At 43.0% G+C, this 20,916-nt stretch overlaps 1 protein-coding gene across 6 annotated transcripts in view; it reads right to left on the bottom strand.

Moving 5' to 3' along the window:
• Positions 1-20,916, bottom strand: part of FAM184A (family with sequence similarity 184 member A) — a 300,376-nt gene that overhangs the window by 72,658 nt on the left and 206,802 nt on the right. For all 6 annotated transcript variants that reach the window (XM_077487031.1, XM_077487035.1, XM_077487036.1 and 3 more), the window contains exons 7-8: positions 20,047-20,169; positions 1,328-1,489 (exon numbers count right to left, since the gene is read on the bottom strand). In XM_077487031.1, coding sequence (XP_077343157.1) covers positions 1,328-1,489; positions 20,047-20,169 — 285 coding nt within the window. The remainder of the gene's footprint in view (positions 1-1,327; positions 1,490-20,046; positions 20,170-20,916) is intronic.

The raw sequence follows: 20,916 nt of genomic DNA, 5'->3' as shown, positions 1-20,916 counted from the left end.
AACAAACGTCAGGCCGCCGGAATCCCCGCAGTGTCTCCTCCGTGGAGACAGAAGATGGATGGATTCGCTGCGCTGATTCAGATGAGCCATCGCTGGACCCCGAAGAGATGATCGTCCATCGCTGGATAGCAAGAGTGGATTACCACCGCTGGAATCTTTTTTTATTTTTAATAAAGGAATTTTTCAAAAGTGTGTTTGTCTTATTTAACTATTTTTTACACTTTCTTTGTGAAATGGTAGGGGTACTTTTGTACCCCCTTACCATTTCAAACAGGGGGGCCGGGATCTGGGGGTCCCCTTGTTAAAGGGGGCTTCCAGATTCTGATAAGCCCCCCGCCCGCAGACCCCCACAACCACTCACCACGGTTGTGGGGATGAGGCCCTTCTCCACATCAACATGGGGACAAGGTGCTTTGAGGGGTCACAGACCCCCAAAGCATCCTCACAATGTTGAGGGCATGTGGCCTGGTATGGTTCAGGAGGGCCGCTCTCTCGTCCCCCCTCTTTTCCTGCGGCCTGCCAGGTTGCGTGCTCGGACAAATGGTCTGGTATGGATTTTTAGGGGGACCCCCACGTCAATTTTTTTTAAAATTTAAAGCAGGGTTACCCTTAATATCCATACCAGACCTGAAGGGCCTGGTAATTGAATTTGGGGGACCCCCACGCTTTTTTTTAAAAAAAATTTTATCAATGACTTTCAATGAGTGTTCTCTGCATTATGGAGCCGACAATTCATAATAGCTGCGATTTTAAAGGACTTTTTTTCCTGCATAAATGACACTTTGTGCAGGGACAGTTCTAAGCACCAGAAACATGCCCCCCTTCACAGGCATACTATAGACACCCCCGCGTACGAAATTTAAAGGAATATTACACTTTTATTGTTTCACTTTAATCATTCTTAAAATCACTGCTCCCGAAAAAACGGCCGTTTTTAAAACTTTTTTTTGCATTGATACATATCCCCTGGGGCAGGACCCGGGTCCCCAAACACTTTTTAGGACAGTAACTTGCATATTAACCTTTAAAATTAGTACTTTAGATTTTGAATGTTGGAGTCCCATAGACTTTAATAGGGTTCTAAAGTTCACACGAAGTATGCTATATACTAGCTCCGTAGAATCTTCTTTATACATTTGACAGACACCATAAGCCTTCAAAGACAGATTCGACCGTAATTCATGTGGATTTTCGGACAAATGCAATTTTTGAACGAAAAACTAAATAAATAAAAACGAATTTCGGGAGTAACTAAATAAATAAATTTTTCGGACGAAAACTAAATTCCGAAACGAAATATTTTACTCTGCACATGTCTACTAGTTACCTGAACAGCAAATAAGGAATCGCTGGACTCTCTCAGTCTTTCTCGTGTCATATCCAGCTCATTTTGAAGTCTGTCTTGAGCATCTTTCAGACTTGTAATATGGCACTCAGCAGAGCCAAGTCCTTGTTCACTCTTCTTCACCAAGTCTTGAAGTCGACAAATCTATTTAAATGTAAATGGCAGACTTTAGTCTTTCTCTAAATAACTAGAGAATTCTAGATTATACATTTTCATTTTGCAATTATAGATTGTACATTTTGCCTAGAAATACATTTCTATCAGTTTCTCAACCATAGAAACCTTATGAGCAAACAGATCTATCAGTAATCAGCATAACATTGTTTTCTATGCTGCGTTTAAAGTGGAACTTCACTCTCAATCAAGAAAGGCTATTTTTAATCCTTATGCTGCTAGCATTAGTAAATAGATAGGGAAGTTTATCAGATTTACTTGTTTTAATCATTTTTATTATATTTATTCAGTTACTTCCTGGTTTCCATGCCTAGACAAATTATGCCATATATCCTAAGAGTCTTCAGGAGGGGGGGGGGGATTTCTCAGCTAAGGACACCCACCTACTTGCATGCCTGAGCTAAGGGCAAAAGCATTCCAGGAAGTAAATGCTACATGAATTACTTGCCCTTGCTCGAGAGGCCTGGTGTTTTGAATAATACAAATTTATTTAATACCATTTGATTTGGTTGTGGCAGGGCCAACTTTAAGGCAGGGCAAAGGGGCAGCTGCCCTGGGCCCTGTCATTGTTGTGGGGCCCAAAGCAGCTGCCTTATACTTGCCAACTATCCCAGTTTAAATTCCCTTGTCTGTTGAAGTTTTAGTCCTGTTCTGTGCCTCAATATCTCAGTGTGAATTGCTGGTACTAATGCTGCTCAGCTCTGCCCTATTGTTGTGTACAGATGACTCAACTGCAGACCCTGTGTTTACATTAAAATAACCGGCATTAATTTGTAAATAGTGGTGGCATTACTAAGTAAATAGTTGAGGCTTGCAGCATTGATATGTAAATAAAGGCAGCATTCATATGTATATCATGCTCCCCTGCAGTGAGGAGATGATGTGCTATAATCTCTAGCAACTAATCAGTGAGCTGTAATCTTGTCTGTAACCTCTAGCAACCAGTCAGTAAGCAGTAATGATATGCTGTACTGCTGGCAACCAATCATAATTCCTGATCTGATACAGTAAACTTATTTTAAGTCTAGCTGCTAGTTATTTTATGTCTCAGAGCAGGTGGAGAGTGAAATTGCATGGGGGGGGGGGGCCCAAGAAAATTTTTGCCCAGGGTCCAATCAATATTAAAGATGGCCCTGGGTTGTGGTGCTCAGAAGCAGTGTAATTCTGCTCTAAAGCCCAAGGCCCCATTCAGACATTGCGTTGCGGGAACAAGTGTTCCCACTTGCGATTTTTAAAGAGCGATTTATATGCATATCAGAGTATTACACATAGGGCAGCCCATTCACTTTAGCCACCTCAATACAGGGCACTTACACCCCCTTCCTGACCAGACCAATTTTCAGCTTTCAGCGCTCTCACAGTTTGAATGACAATTACTCAGTCATGCAACACATTCCCATATGCGTCCTTTTTTCCCACACAAATAGAGCTTTCTTTTAGTGGTATTTAATCACTAGTGGGTTTTTTTTTTTGTGCTATAAATAATAAATACATTTTTCTTTCTTTCTGTCATAAAATTTTGCTAATTAGTAATTTTTCTTCATAAACTTTGGCCAAAATGTATACTGCTACATATCTTTGGTAAAAAATAACCCACATTAGTGTATATTATTTGGTCTTTGTGAAAGTTATAGAGTCTACAAACTATGGTGCCAATCACTGAAAATTGATCACCTCTGATCAGGCCTTCAGTATATCAGGTGTATCTCATTTCTTGAGACACTAACAAGTCAGGAAAGTGCAAATACCCCCCAAATGACCCCTTTTTAGAAAGTAGACATTCCAAGGTATTAAGTAAGTAGCATGGTGAGTTTTTTTAAGTTGTCCTTTTTTCCCACAATTCTTTGCAAAATGAAGATTTTTTATTATTATTTTTTTTTTTTACAAAATTGTCATATTATCAGGTTATTTCTCACACACTGCATATGAATACAACAAATTACACCCCAAAATAAATTCTGCTACTCTTCCAGAGTATGGCGATACCACATGTGTGAGACTTTTACACAGCCTGGCCACATACAGAGCACCAACATTGAAGTGGCACTTTCAGACATTCCACAAGCAAAAATTACACATCTCATTTCTCAACTACCTATTACACTTTTGAAGGCCCTGGAGTACCAGGACAATGGAATTGCCCATAAAATGACCCAATTTTGGAAAGAAAATACCCCAACGTATAATCTGTGAGGCATAATGAGTCTTTTGAACGGTTCATTTTTTTCCAGAAGTTTTTGGAAAATATGGAAAAAAATTAAAACGCATTTTTCTTTTTACACACAAGTTGTCAATTTATAAGATATTTCTAACACATAGCATGCATATAGCAAAAGTTACACCCCAAAACACATTCTGATACTCCTTCTGAGTATGGCGATACCACATGTGTAGGATTTTTACACAGCCTGGTCACATAGACAGGGCGAATATTGAAGTAGTACCTTCAGGTGTTCTAGGAGCATAAATGACACATCTCATTTCATTCCTACCTATCACACTTTTGAAGGTCCTGGAGCACCAGGACAGTGAAATTACCCATAAAATTACCCCATTTTTGAAAGAAAACACCCCAGCGTATATTCTATGAGGCATGGGCTGCAAATAGATACTCGGGTATTCTGATGGGCTGCAGATAGGTACTCTGGTACTCTGATGGGCTGGTGACAGGTACTTGAGTACTCTGATGGCCTGGTGACAGGTACTTGGGTACTCTGATGACCTGGTGACAGGTACTTGGTTACTCTGATGGCCTGGTGACAGGTACTCAGGTACTCTGATGGCCCTCAACAGGTTCTCTGATGGCCTGGTGACTGGTATTTGGGTACTCTGAAGGGCGGTAATAGGTACTCAGGTACTAATATGAACTGTGACAGGTACTCAGATGAAGTGTGACAGGTACTCAGATGAACTGTGACAGGTACTCGGGTACTCAGATGGACTGGGGCAGGTACTCAGATGGACTGGGACAGGTACTCGGGTACTCTGATGGGCTGTTACCAGTACTCAGGTACTCTGATGGGCTGTGACAGGTGCTCGGGTACTCTGATGGGCTGTGACAGGTACTCGGGTACTTAGATGGGCTGTGACAGGTACTCGGGTACTCGGACTGTGACAGGTACTCGGGTACTCTGATAGGCTGTGACAGGTACTCGGGTACTTGGACTGTGACAGGTACTCGGGTACTCAGATGGACTGGGACAGGTACTCGGGTACTCAGATGAACTGTGACAGGTACTCAGGTACTCAGATGGACTGGGACAGGTACTCAGATGGACTGGGACAGGTACTCAGATGGACTGGGACAGGTACTCAGATGGACTGGGACAGGTACTCAGGTACTCAGATGAACTGGGACAGGTACTCAGGTACTCTGATGGGCTGTGACAGGTACTCGGGTACTCTGATGGGCTGTGACAGGTACTCAGGTACTCTGATGGGCTGTGACAGGTACTCAGGTACTCTGATGGGCTGTGACAGGTACTCGGGTACTCGGACTGTGACAGGTACTCGGGTACTCTGATGGGCTGTGACAGGTACTCGGGTACTCTGATGGGCTGTGACAGGTACTCGGGTACTTTGATGGGCTGTGACAGGTACTCGGGTACTCAGACTGTGACAGGTACTCAGGTACTCTGATGGGCTGAGACAGGTACTCGGGTACTTTGATGGGCTGTGACAGGTACTCAGGTGCTCGGACTGTGACAGGTACTCGGGTGGACTGTGACAGGTACTCGGGTGCTCTGATGGGCTGCGACAGGTACTCGGGTACTCTGATGGGCTGTGAAAGGTACTCGGGTACTCTGATGGGCTGTGACAGGTACTCGGGTACTCTGATGGACTGTGATGGGTCCTCGGGTACTCGGATGGACTGTGACAGGTACTTGGGTACTCTGATGGGCTGTGACAGGTACTCGGGTACTCTGATGGGCTGTGACAGGTACTCGGGCACTCTGATGGGCTGTGACAGGTACTCGGGCACTCTGATGGGCTGTGACAGGTACTCGGGTACTCTGATGGGCTGTGACAGGTACTCAGGTACTCTCATGGACTGTGACAGGTACTCGGGTACTCTGATGGGCTGTGACAAATACTCGGGTACTCTGATGGGCTGTGACAGGTAGTCGGGTACTCTGATGGACTGTGATAGACAGTTGGGTACTCTGATGGACTGTGACAGGTACTCTGATGGACACGACTGGTGTGTGAGGAGGACAACCCGGTAACATCTCGTTACCGCGGTTTGTTTACATTTAGTGATCAGCTGTGAAACGATCACAGCCGATCACGTGGGTGAACAGCCGGCCAATGGCTGCTCCTAATGTGAACGGGGCACAAGTATTGCTTAAACAAAAAACAGATAAATCAACACAAGGGATGTAACTTATAGTTAGTAGGATGTGTCCTACGTGCTGATTCCGCTGCAATTAGTAGAAATCCTCATCCATCCATGCCCCCCCATCCCCACTGCCAACTAACAGGCTGCCACTGGCTCTGGTCAAGACAGCCAGACTGTGCCCACCCTTTCCATCCACCTGCCCCTTTCATAGAAGCCATACTATAGCTTCTATGAGTTAAATATAAATGAAGGAGGCAAGCTATCCTCCAGTCAGAGATCCTGTTTCATTCATAGACGCTATAGCTGTGCTTCGGCTTTAAAAACAACTAATAAGGTAAATGGAACATGGATGTTTGTTTTAAATAAATGAGACCCCAATAACAGTTTTAACTGAATGAGAAATCATTCCCAATTTATTATCTCTTTCGTGACTAAGCCTATTTCTGACATTTGGTGTTTACAAGTTAAAATCCCTATTTTTTGCTAGAAAATTACTTAGAACCCCCAGACATTATATATATATAGATATAGATATAGATATATCTATATCTATCTATCTATATATATATATATATATATATATATATATATATATATATATTCTTTAGCAGAGAATATGGAGAATAAAATGGCAATTGTTTTTATGTCCCATGGTATTTGTGCAGCAGTGTTTTAAACGCAACTTTTTGGGAAAACTACCTGTTTTCTCTTAACCAGTTTGTCGTATTTACCTCTCTTTGATCAACTAGAGGTACCTGCAACATCCCGCCTGGCACCATACCATGCGTTGGTACTCCAGGAGTTTGTGTAGCATGATTCTCTTACAGTTCCTTAGATCTCACATTGCTTGCCCCTTTATATTGAGGCTTCATTCCATTTCCCATTACTCACTATGTAGCATCATTGGTTCTCCTAACCCTAGGTCTCTGTATATACGCAACTGCAGACCTACTCCTATAAAACTGTTGTATTTAGTGTAACTCCTGTGATTTATATGATATGTAAGGGAAAACTGTTGGTCTGTATGCTGGTCCGACGGACCAAATATGATGCAAGGGCAGCTATTGGCTACTGGCTACTGAACTTCCTTTTCTAGTCCCGTCGCACATCATCACGTCCAAAACTAACGGACTTTAGACCGTTCATTTGGAAGTCCATCGTAACTCAGTCTTGGCTCGCACCCGAAACAAAGTGTTGTATGCTGTATGTAGCCACAGCTACATATGTTTTATACAGCACATCCATCGGCCTCACAGGTTAGTGAGGGAGATAATTTGTTTGGGCCAGCTTGGCCCAAATAAACTATGTAAAGTGTGTGGAAAGATGGAGATGCCAGATGCCAACCACCGCATGGCGATATACGTTGGCACAATGGTAGCGATGGGCAAATGGGTGTACCTGTACATCCCCTTTAAGAGCCGGGAACAGCAGGCTCGTGTGCCCGCCATGTACAGTGTGATCGTGCCTGATATCCGCCGGTCTCCTGGTGATCATGATCACGGAGTATCAAGGCACTCCCCCTATGTAAACAAGGCCCTCCCCCGTTCTGGCATGTGTTATGACAGAGATCACGGCTCCCTGTCATCGGGAGGGTTGATCGCTGTCATGTGACTTGAAGCCCATCCCCCCTACAGTTAGAATCACTCCCTAGGACACACGTAACCCCTTCATCGCCACCTAGTGGTTAACCCCTTCACTGCCAGTGTCATTTACACAGTAATCAGTGCATTTTTATAGCACTGATCACTGTATAAATGACAATAGTCCCAAAATAGTGACAAAATTATCCGATGTGTCCGCCATAATGTCGCAGTCCCGAAAAAATTCACAGATCGCCACCATTACTAATAAAAAAAATTTAAAATAAAAATGCCATAAAACTATCCCCTATTTTGTAGACACTATAACTTTTGCACAAACCAATCAATATACGCTTATTGCAATTTTCTTTACCAGATTCTAGAAGACAATCAAATGATTAGTATTTTTTTTACTCTTTTTTTACTCTTTTAATTTACATATATAACCAATACCACTGGAGGTTCCACCAGTTGTTTATATCAAAATGCCAGTATAGGTAGAATTGTGATTGTAAAGTCTTGTTTTTTTCCTATAAAATAACAAACATGTAATACTTACCTTCTCTGTTGCAGTGGATTTGCACAGAGCAGGCTGGATCCTCCTCTTCTCGGGTCCATCCTCTGTGATCCTGGCCCCTTCCTCCTGTTCTGTGCCCCCACAGCAAGCAGCTTGCTATGGGGGCACCCCAGCCGAGTCACAGCTCCCAGTGTCCATTCAGACATGGAGCCCTGGTACGGGCCCACCCCCTCTCTTCCCTGATTGGCTAGCCGACTTTGATTGACAGCAGTGGGAGCCAATGGCACTGCTGCTGTGTCTCAGCTAATCAGGAAGGAGAATCTCAGAACGCTGAGGGACTCATAGACATCGCTGGACAGAGAGGGACCTCAGGTAAGCATTAGGGGGGCTGCTGCACACAAAAGGCTTTTTATCTTAATGCACAGAATGCAATAAGATAAAAAACCTTCTGACTTTACAACCCCTTTAAGAGCACCTCCAGTTGCAGTTAGAAGCCTACATGTAAGACCCAGCTGCTATTGAGTGCTACACAATATATATTTCAGTGAATTGTTAGTTCTGAAAACCTTGTATTTGGATCATATAAAAGGCATTTGGATACTTTTTGTCCTAATAATAAACAAAGGGGTTGATTTACTAAAGAAGTATGCACTCTGCAAGTGCAGTTGCTCAAGAGCTTAGTAAATGAGGTAAGGTTTCACTTTACAATACATAATCACATTCAAGGAAAAGAAAAAAAAAACACAGCATTTTTGCTTTTACATGATTGGATGATGGAAGTCAGCAAAGCTCATTTACTAAGCTCAAGGGCAACTGTAAAGTGCACAGTCTATTTACCTTTAGTAAATCACAGCAAAAGTGGTTTGCGCAATCTGGTGTGCTCTTGTGTTGCTCTTTATTTTAAATGTTTTGTTATTTTCCTGGGGTACGCTCCAAAATCTAGCAAAGATTTGTCTGTTGTTCAGTTCATCTATTTTCTATCAGTAGCAGACCCTGGTGTGCACATCCTGGTGAATATTCACTCACATACTGCCAATCTATAAAGATCACTAAAATATATTTTGCATTAATTTGCCTTTTCTTAGTTTTGGTGCCACATTTTTTTCTTGGGGCTTCCCTTTATTGAAAAATACCAATACTAGTCTGGAGAGCTATAATGTATCCATAACATTTTCTATTAAAAATGTATGTGCATGCTAGCACTCCTAACAGGGTGAGTCTGCCACTCTAACCTTGGAGGTCAATGATGGAGTTACAGGGAGAGGAAAGTGGAGAGTCTCACTACCTTACCCTACTCCCCTCTTTACCCACCACTCTTTGCTTTTGCCCTCCTTGAGATGTTTCTGGTGTGACACCTTGGTAATGGGACACCTTTTTATAGGCCATCATTTGAGACTGAACCAGCTGATATTAGTTTGTACTGACAAGGGGCAGGATTGTTTTCTAATTACTGATATATTTCATCTGGTGTTTTGGCTTTGTATGCCTTTTTGCACATCCCTTTCGTTATGTGTTCAATACTTTTTCTCAGTGTCATTCTATTTTAGAACTTATTTTCTGAACTTAATTGGTTTTGGTTTCTTTCAATGTATGGATTGCATGGGTTGTTACACTTACCTATCCTGGAGTCCAGCGATGTCGGCACCACAGCTGATGTTTCCATCAGCTGTCGGGTGCATGCTGCCTCCATTGCGAGTAAGGAAACCCGGCAGTGAAGCCTTACAGCTTCACACTGGGAACCCTACTGCGCATGCACGAGGCTCTGCTCCTCTATCTTACTGGCCTGTCGGCTGGGGAATGAGGAGGGAGTAGAAGGGAGCCAGGGGCGGTGACATCAATACCCGTGGCTGAGGCTCCCAAAAGTTGGGTGGAACTCCGCTTTAATGTAATAAAACTGGAGGAATTACTTATCTATATAACAACCCTATAAGTGACTCCTGGGATGTAGCAATGTTATGTCATTAAAACAAAATAAGAGGCAAAAGAACATAATTGACAGTCAGGGAGCACTAAACTTCCTTTACCAATAGGTAACTGCACGGTTGCAAGTGAGATTCGAGAGATCATAAAGTACCGTTAAAAGTGTAAACGTGGCAAAGCTGTGGGCACACAAGTATTTGGGCACTCAAATCATTTGGTGGAGGGGGATTGTGGAGGGGGGTTGTTTTTCAGGGGTAGCGTTCGGCCCCTTAGTTCCAGTGAAAGGAATGCTTAATGCGTCAGCATACCAAGACATTTTGGACAATTTCATGCTCCCAAATTTGTGGGAACAGTTTGGGGATGGCCCTTTCCGTTCCAACATGACTGTGCACCAGTGCACAAAGCAAGGTCCATAGAGAGATGGACTTAGCAAGGGTGGTGAAGAATAAACTTCAAGTTCAAAAATATACATTATAATACAGGCATACCCCACTTTTAAGTACACAATAGGGTTTATTTACTAAAGCTGGAAAGTGCAAAATCAGGCTCACTTCTGCATAGAAACCAATGAGCTTCCAGGTTTTATTACCAAAGCTTAATTAAACAAGCTGAGGTTAGAAGCTCATTGGTTTCTATGCAGAAGTGAGCCTGATTTTGCACTTTCCAGCTTTAGTAAATAAGCCCCATTGTGTACTTAAAAGTAAGGTATGCCTGTAACTAAAACATATAGAATTAAATGTAACAATCTAAAAAATAACAAAGTGCTATAATGGTGTGAACCTCCCAACTAAAAAGTTGTTGCACTTGAAGTTAATTTGTATTGCAATTATCTGTAGAGGGGTTTCCACCATCCCTGTTATTTTTATTTTTTTTTGTCTTATTCTTATTTTGATGTGTATTACATGTTAAAATGCTAAGTTTCATTTTTTATGTTTTTTTTCAGTTTGATGTGAATTATATGTGAAGTACATATCACAGAAACTGGTATTGTGCTAGTATTGTAGTTTATTGAGATTTCTATACATTAGAGGGCTCCACCATTACTGTTAAGTTGTTAAATAGTAAGTTAGCGCTACACTTTTTTTTTTGTGGTGTGGGAACGCATAACAGTGCTTAGCAGCAAGCCTTTTACTGATAGTCTTTTTATTTTACCTCCAGTAGTTTATTGTAAATAGTAGTATGATGATTACCTATTATACTAAAGATCAGCATGTGACATTAATAAACATCAACAGATTTCAGTTGTGCCCCACCATTGACAATGTGCCTGTTTACCGAGTTAGTCTCCCCATCCCTGCACTCAGTGCACTCATGGGCACTAAATGGCAGCACTGATGGGAACTGATTGGCAGCACTCATGGGCACTGATATGCAGCATTGATGGGCACTGATTGGTGGCATTGGTTGACACTGATAGGCGGCACTGATAGGCAGCAGTGATTGGAAGCACTGATAGATTGCATTGGTTGGCACTGATTGGCAGCATTGGCAGATGGCACTGGTTGGCACTGATAGGTTGTACTGATTGGCACTAATAGGTGGCATTGGTTGTCACTGATTGGCACTGACAGGTGGGATTGGTTGGCACTGACAGCACTGACGAACTCAATGAAGAAAAAGATTTTATGGTGACATGACACAGGTCCCAGAAGGCTGTAAAACCATTCATAAAGTGCAGCGTGGCTCGCATATGTGCAGAGGGAAGTGAGGAAAGTCCTCAGCACCCACATATTTAGTGTGGGAAGCCAGGTGTGACTCCTTGCGGCTGTGAAGCCGCAAGGAGTCACACCTGGCTTCCCACACTAAATATGTGGGCGCTGAGGACCCAAAGACCGGTGAAGAACTGGCTTGGGTGAGGACGGCGATGGATCCTTGGACAGGTAAGTGTCCTTTTATTAAAAATCACTTTACCATTTTTTTTTCCTAGGGTGAAGAACCGCTTTAAGTGCTGATCTGTTATCCTAATGCCAAATAAACAGTAATAGTGAAATAAGTGCAAAATGCAAAAAATAACAAATTACTTTTACATTTATATTTATGTGACTGTCCATCAGTTAGGGTCTTCCTCCGTATGCTGCTGTAGTGACTACTATTTTAAATTCCTTCAACAGATCACACTATAATGAACGCCTTATAAAATAAAGGATTTATTGACTTGCTAGCTTTAAAGGGGATAACTAAAGCTGGTACACACAGGTAGTTTATTTTTTATTAAAAAAACTGATGCCATGTTAGTACAGTGATCTCCCCGCTGAACTACTGTGTTCTGACGAGGGTCAGTGTTTGCAGCCATTGGCTGTGAGCGGTGATCAGGTGCTGGTCGCTGCTGGTTATCCAGCATGCCCTTTCAATAGAAGCCAATAATAAGCCCGTGTGTACCAGCCCTAACATTTTTCAGACAGTGTGAGAGGTAGACTCAATGTACTGTTTAATGTAAACTCAGAAGCCCAAGGAAAGCAATGAATCATGGCAGTATAATCTAGAAGCTAAAAGGCAAGCATTATGGTAAATTTATACATACTGAAGACAATAGTTTCTTTCACCAAGGCAATCAATTCTGAAGAGAAAATGTCCTCTGTCTGCTTACAAGAAAATAGAATGTAATTTAAAAAAAGACTGAAATGATAATGAAGATCAGGCTAAAAAATTACTTTGGAATACAGCAGTTAATACTGTAGTTCTCAAGTCGTTCACTGAGCTTGCATCGTAAGCATTAATTCTTCAAACATATTTGCTTTTATCCTGCTTGCTGATAAAAAAAAAAAATTAAATAAAAAGATTGCTGTATGTTTTATTGTTCTGAGTAGAATGCCTAATTAAAGCAAAACTAATAAAAATGCTAAAAAGTACAGTTTACTGGTTAGAAGAGACTTTGTAAGTCTCAGTTGAGAAACAAATATTTTTTTTTTGTGTGTGCGTGTATGTGTGTGTGCATGTGCACTGCAGTTGATACTAATGAAGCCGGGAAATGGGTTGATGTAAACTGCAGTGTACTTGAACATTTTCATTATCATTCATGACCCAATGGCCAAAGACAAAATCCCAGGTCCAGGCAAAAAGCAGAAGACAGCAGTGATGGGGATTGAGTGGAGGTGTAAAGCCTGGACCTGTCAGTGCTTGTGGAGGGCAAACGAAGGCAGGTCAAACATGGTGGAAACTTCTTTACTACAACCACAATAAGTCGGAGAAGACAGTGATTATTGCTAGCGGCTATAGGAGCCGCTAGCAATGACTGCAAAACAGTCCGGCAGGCTGGTTGTACCCAAATTGGTCGATCGATCAACTTGGTACATTCAGTGTGCCCATTAACAGTTTGAATCTCGGCAGGTTTCTGCTGAACTGGCAGAGATTCGAACAGTGTAAAGCCAGCATAATGCCACGTACACGACTGGTTTTCCCCATCGGAATAAACTCCAAAGGTTTTTTCGACGGAGTTCCGCTGAAACTGTCTTGCGTACACACGATCAAACCAAAGTCCGATCTTTAAGAACGCAGTGACGTACAACACGTACGATGGGGCTAGAAAAAAGAAGTTCAATAGCCAGTAGCCAATAGCCTCCGTCTCGTACTTGCTTCAGAGCATGCATAGTTTTTGGTCCATCAGAACAGCATACAGATGAGTGGTTTTCCCAATAGGAATTGGTTCCTATTGGAAATATTCAAAACATGTTCTATTTCTAGGTCCGTCAGAATTTTCTTAAAAAAAAGTCAGATGAGGCATACACACAATGGAAATATACGATGAAAAGATTCCGTCTGACTTTTTCTGTCGGACATTCCGCTCGTGTGTACGTGGCATCAGAGTTAAAGTTGTAAACTCCTACCTATACCCAGTGAAGTGACTAGTCTCAGATGATACACAGAGGTTAAACAGATCATCCTACATAAGTCCTACATGTGTACTGTATTTACAGCCATTTGTCTTGTACATCCCTGTAAATCTCAGAGATGAAAAGGATTTGTCACAGACTCACAAACAGGGACAGGGAGCTGCAGTTGCACAATGTACAAGAGCTCTGAGAGCTGATTGGAGCAAACACAGGAGCAGAGCTGTGACTGTCAACCACAAGCTATGTGCTGGAGATTCCTCCCCTGTCACCTTTTAAGATCTTGGTGTCAGGAAAACCTGTCAGAAGTGACACATATTGATAACAGAGGGATTAGAAAACAGAGAGAAATGAAACAGTGCTTTGGAGAGAGGCAAGGAAACAACAGAAATGTGTGCTTGATTTAGATTTTATGTCTGAAGTTTATAACCACTTTAAGTGTGCCATAATGTGAAAGTATGTAGTGCATTGTAGCAAGAGCTTCTTTGGCCAACTCCCCAGTTTAGTTTTGCTTTAAGACATCCATAAATTGAACATTAGTACCCACCAAGCAGGGTACTTAGCATACTGTTTATAGCTTCATGTCCAAATTCTTTCATTTTTCTTTCTTATACAGGTGTCGTGATATGCAGAATCAATTTTCATAAATTACAAAATACATACCCTGAGGCATGCAACTCAGCATGAGAAAATTATATTTTCAATCTTGAACAAGCTGAATTTAATATGTCAATGTTTTTTACATTCTAATAAACCCTCTGACTATGATTGTGAGTAATTGTATTTGAATGAAAGGCCCTTTGCTAAGGTCGTGTGAAACCTTTGAAAAAAAAAAAAAACTGTTATAGTAAGAAAGTCAACATGAACCAAAACCGTTTAACAAAGACACCAAGGACATCATTGCTTCCTTACAAAGTTAACATGAAAACAAATTACTTTTATCTACTAAGACCAAATGTGCAACAATTTCATTTGTTTTCACTATGAATACAGCCTAATAATACTAATTTGCATTTAACGATTTTTCTAAGAAAAGAGTCGTGCATAGCATTTAGTAAAACATAATATTTATAAGAAATTTGAATGCTAAGCAGGGTGGACTTTACAGGCACACAAGTAATAGATCTAAAAAGTGTTGATAGATGCTTTTTAGATCTATTACTCGTGTGCCTGTAAAGTCCACCCTGCTTAGCATTCAAATTTCTAATTAAACAATTTCTGGGACATTGGCACTTTGCTATCCATGCTTTCATAGTGTTATGCTATGTTAAGTACCTTTTTGAAATATAAAAATTCTTGTCCAAAATAATATTTATAAGAATGTCAACATAATATTAATAGATGCAATAAAAAGTCCTTATTCCAAGAGGAAAAAGGGGTTAAAATACATCCAATTCTAAACATTCTTATGTGATAGGCGAGAGGCAGGTACAGGACTGAGGTAGTGAAAAGAAGAGGCGTCACACTTCTCAGTTCCCAAGTCACAGTTCATAGATGAATTCCAGATATTCAAAATCCCATATGCTATCCACACCGCACGTGACCATCACCAGAGAGAAATGCCTGCTTACCAGATAGATGCCATCTGTAAAGAGGTCAAAACGCCAATTATCTTCAAAAAGTATAATATACCGGCCAGTAAGATGAAAAAAAAGCCGGTCTATGATCCTTTTTGCAAAGGAGATGTTCTCCTCCTTTTTTTACTATCATGATGCATGTATACTTTTGAGTGTGCTTACTCTCCAGTGTCTATGATCTCATACCCTCCACTCATTTTTGATTTGTTGATAATTGGTGTTTTGTATGTTTTGATCCATTATTATAGAAACATTTTCATTGCAATCTAAGAAAGGTGTTTCGATTTTGGTTCTTTGATGTCACCACAGACTCCGTACTGGTGAGGGTTTGTAAGCCCAAGGATGGTTATAAGATTATATTATAATTTTATAATGTACAATCTGCACATCAATAAACACTCCTCTTTAAAAACAAAATGACCATGGGATCCGGGATTTGCCTGTTCATACACTGCAATGTCATAGGTTGTCATAGGACCTATGACATTGCGATACCTATGCAGGAAAGAGGAGGCACCTAACAGCTTGAGGCCGACATTGTGGCGTGCAAGGCCACATAGATACTTTTTTTGCTGACCCACCAGGAATTTTAGGGTGATCTCTGATGTAGATGGATGTGACCAGCAAACCAGTTGGACACTTTTTAGTATAACTGCTATATACTTCCTACAATAATCTTAGGCATGAGAGGAGGCCTTGTACAATGCTTCCATATGTGACATTACAGTGCCTAAAATGCCTAAGCTGCAGAGTGTCCCCGTCAAGGCTCCTTTTTACAAACAGAGGAGACTTGACGTGGGCACTGCATAAATTTGCAAATGTGTGTAAACAAAACCCTCTGTTTTTAACCACTTGCCATCTGCGCCATAGCCAAAAGACGACTGCAGTGTGGACTTAATTTGCCAGGAGGGCGTCCATGGACCTCCTCCCATTCTTGAGTGGCCTGTGAGCCCCCAATGACAGCTGATCAAGTGATGTAAACAGAGCCAGTAATCGGCTATTTTTCCTCCGAACGCTAAAAAAAAGCCAATCATCAGTGTCAGAGTCACCTACCAGTGGCCACCAGCACCACCCATCAGTGCCCACAGTACCACCCATCAGTTCCCACAGTGTCACCTATCAGTGCCCTCAATGTCACCTATCAGTGCCCACAGTGTCACCTATAAATCACCAATCCGTGTGTGTTTATCATTACCACCTACCAGTTCCCATCAGTGCCACCTATCAGTGCCACTCATCGCTGCCACCCATCACTGCCCCCCATTAGGGCCCATGAGTGCTCTCTTATCAGTGCATATCAGTGTCTTCTTATCTGTGCCTATCAGTGTCTCCTTATCCGTGCCCATCAGTGCCCATTGGTGCAGACCATCAGTGCATCCTCCTTAGCAAATATCAATGAAGGAGAAAAATGACTTGTTTGCAAAATGTTATAAGGAACTATGAAACGTGTTTTTTTGTTTGTTTTTTTTTCAAAAATGTCTGTCTTTTTTTGTTTAGCATAAAATAAAAACCCAAGTGGTGATCAAATACCACCAAAAGAAAGCTCCATTTGTGTGAAAAAAATGATAAAAATGTAATTTGAGTACAGTATAGCATGACCGCGCAATTGTCATTTAAATTGCGACAGCGATGAAAGCTGAAAATTGATCAGGGCAGGATGGGGGTTTAAGTGCCCAGTAAGCAAGAGGTTAATGTAAATTGTTGGGCAGGGTCAATTCGGTTGTTTTGCAGGGTAGCTGGTAAATTGTCAGGGAAAGTTTTTGTTTGTGATGTGCATTGCACCTTAATACAAAGGCTAGTTATGGGTTGGGGTGGTTGCCCCTTTTTTGTACAGTTGGTTTGCAAATATTTTGAAATATGTGCAAACAAAATTCTCTGCAAGTGTGCAGGGAAATCTTGTGTTTGTTTGTGATGGGCTTTCTTTAATTTCCCCAGAGTAAACGACCATGCCCATAATTTAATGTGTGCAAACATGTGGCTTATTTGGTCTCAAATGTATTGTTAATTTGTATGTTGATTTTATACCACCATCTTGGTCACCATTATCACCTTTGTATCACTGTTTATCATTGATGTTTATCATTGATGAGAGGACCCTTTAAAGCACATACCTTATGAAGGTTTATGAATACACCCTTAAGTTTAATGGCATAGCTTGATACAGAACAATGGAAATGGTTGCTGCAACTGTGTAGACAATTTATCTTCTTGTTGGATGTGTAGAATTTTTGATATCTATTGTCTGGCGTCAAAGGACATAATGGGGGTTATTTACTAAAGGAAAATCCACTTTGCACTGCAAGTGCACTTAGGCCGCGTACACACGCGCGGACTGTTTGCCCAACCTTGTTCGTCAAACAGTTTCGGCAAACAGTCCGCTCAAAATTTGCATGAGCGGACTTGCCCACACACGAGCGGACTGTTTCAGCGAACTGTTTGCCAAACAGTTGGCTCAACTTTTGAAATGAACGGACTCGCCCACGTAAGGAGGAGGCAAATCCGCCCATTTCGAGCGCGTGTACAGGTAGGCGGGGCCCGCGAAGGAGACGTCGCGGGCTCCGCCGCCTGGAATGGGCTTAAAGGGGAACCCCAACGCCGAAAAAAATCGGCGTGGGGGTTCCCCCAAAGTCCACACCAGACCCTTGTCCGAGCACGCTACCCGGCCGGCCAGGAAAGGGGGGCGAGCGAGCGCGCCCCCCCTCCTGAGCCGTACCAGGCCGCGTGCCCTCAACATGGGGGGTGCCTTGGGGAAGGGGGGGCCGCGCGGCCCCCCCACCCCAAAGCACCTTGTCCCCATGTTGATGAGGACAAGGGCCTCTTCCCGACAACCCTGGCCGTTGGTTGTCGGGGTCTGCGGGCGGGGGGCTTATCGGAATCCGGGAGCCCCCTTTAAGAAGGGGGCCCCCGGATACCGGCCCCCCACCCTATGTGAATGAGTATGGGGTACAATGTACCCCTACCCATTCACCTGTGAAATAAAGTACAAAAAAAAACACAACACAGGGAAAAAATATTTTATTGCACAGCTCCGGGGGTCTTCCGTCTTCGGGGGTCTTCTCGCCGGACTCCTCCGCTATCTGTGTGTAGCTCTTTTACTAGCGGAGGAGTCCGGCTTTCTTCCTCCCCGCCGCCGGCCTCTTCTTCGGGGGTCTTGTCCCCCTCTTCGGTTCTTCTGCCGGGCCACCGCGCCTTCTTCTAGCTCTTTTACAGGCGGTGGCCCGGTCTTCTGTCGCCGCTGCCTTCCGTTCTTCTGTCGCCGCCTTCGGTTCTTCTGCCGGGCCATTGTACCCCATATTCTGCCATTGTACCCCATACTCATTCACATAGGGTGGGGGCCGGTATCCGGGGGCCCCCTTCTTAAAGGGGGCTCCCGGATTCCGATAAGCCCCCCGCCCGCAGACCCCGACAACCAACGGCCAGGGTTGTCGGGAAGAGGCCCTTGTCCTCATCAACATGGGGACAAGGTGCTTTGGGGTGGGGGGGCCGCGCGGCCCCCCCTTCCCCAAGGCACCCCCCATGTTGAGGGCACGCGGCCTGGTACGGCTCAGGAGGGGGGGCGCGCTCGCTCGCCCCCCTTTCCTGGCCGGCCGGGTAGCGTGCTCGGACAAGGGTCTGGTGTGGACTTTGGGGGAACCCCCACGCCGATTTTTTTCGGCGTTGGGGTTCCCCTTTAAGCCCATTCCAGGCGGCGGAGCCTGCGACGTCTCCTTCGCGGGCCCCGCCTACCTGTACACGCGCTCGAAATGGGCGGACTTTCCGAGCGGGAACAGTTTGCTCATTTCGAAAGTAGCCTACACACGGGCGGACTGTTCGCTCAAACACAGTTTCAGCGGACAGTTTTTCGGAATTTCCGAAAGACTTTGTCCGTCCAACTGTCCGCTGAAACTGTCCGCTGAAAGCCCACACACGGGCGGACTGTCCGCCCAAACACTGTTCAGCGGACAAGGTTGGGCGAACAGTCCGCCCGTGTGTACGCGGCCTTAGAAGTAAAGTCGCTGTAGATCCGAGGGGGACATGCAAGGAAAATAAAAAACTGCATTTTAGCTTGCACATGATTGGATGATAAAATCAGCAGAGCTTCCACTCATTTCAGATCTACCCCTTAGATTTAGAGCGACTGCACTTCCAAGTGCACTTTCAGTGCACTTTAAAGTGCACTTGCAGTGCAAAGTGGATTTGCATTTCGTAAATAACCCCCAAAGTGCCATATTTTGTTGATGAGAGGTGGTTTTTGATGTGCACACTGTACTTCATATACTGTTTTTTGTTATATGGCATCATGATGCATTTATGCATGTCATTGTGCTGGCTCTCCTGTGGCTATATGATTTTCTCCCCCGACCCCTTTTGGACTATATTTGTTCTAGAAAACCAGCATTGGCATCATTGTACATTTTCAAACTGTACACAGGAAGATCTGGTAGGTGGGATTTTAATGGAGATGTGATATACCATGGTATTTTGTTTATTTGTGTACAATAAATGGTCTTAAATTGAGGACATGGCTACTGAAGTGTTGATCTGTTGATAATTGGTGTTTGGTATGATTTGATACATTACTATAGAAAACTGTTTATTGCAGTCTAACAAAGGCGTTTCAGTTTTTAGTTCTTTAGTGAACGATCTTGTTCATATGAACAAAAAAAAGGATTAGAGTGTACAAGACACATTTTTCTTTTATTTTGAATATGATCTATGCATTTCACTGAACTCTGTTGTAGGAAAGTTGGGACTGGGCTCACAGACTAATCAGGAGAACCATTTTACCTCTTCATTGGCATTCGTTAGCTTCTTTGTCAATTCTTCCTTAAGAGTTTCAAGTTTTTGCTTTAGTTGATTCTTATCCTCCTCTAGTTCCTGTTTTTCTTTTTCATGTTGCTGATGGAGATCCTAATGCAAGGGATACAGAGAAAATATCTGTATGACCAAAATACTGTTTACAGAACATGCTTTAGGTGTTATTATCTTGTGAAAAGTCCTGACAGAAATCCGAGCTTAACCAATGTATAATTAAATATTTTCTTAGAAACAGCTATGTCAAGTCTCTGATGAATATGTCAGAGGTATAAGTAGACCCACTGTATTCTTCTCTATAAAGCTATGTTCACACTTTCAAACAATTCTTATGCAAACCAACGTGCCTATAGTGTTAATGTGTTGTTGTTTTTTTGGTGCAGTAAACGTAGACTTAAAGGGATTGTAAAGTAAAAAAATAAAAAAAAATAACAAACATGTAATACTTACCTCCACTGTGCAGCTCGTTTTGCACAGAGTAGCCCCGAACCTGGTCTTCTGGGATCCTTCGGCAGCTGTCTCTGCTTCCTCCCGCAGGTACTTCTCACATTCATGTGAACTTCCTCGGATGGCGAGAAGCACCTGCAGGCGCGCTCCCGTGATACAGCCGGTGGCTATAGCCGCTCGCTGTATCACATGGCCCCGGCACGCTGCATCATTGGATGTGATTGACAGCAGCCCAAAGCCAATGGCTGCGTTGCTTTCAATCCATCCACTCTAGCCAATCAGCGGCCAGGCTGAGCGGAGAAGAGGACGGCGGGGGTGAGCATGGGACTTTAGAGGGGTCAAGTAAGTAATACAGGGGGACTGGGGGCGCCGGCAGTGTGAGATGTTTTTTCACCT

This window comes from Lithobates pipiens, unplaced genomic scaffold (genome assembly GCF_037356315.1).
Source record: "Lithobates pipiens isolate NorthernLeopardFrog02 unplaced genomic scaffold, aLitPip1_a1.2 Scaffold_18, whole genome shotgun sequence".
Lineage (NCBI taxonomy): Eukaryota > Metazoa > Chordata > Amphibia > Anura > Ranidae > Lithobates > Lithobates pipiens.
The sequence above is the reverse complement of the archived record's forward strand: the minus strand, read 5'-3'. Positions and strand labels throughout refer to the sequence as shown.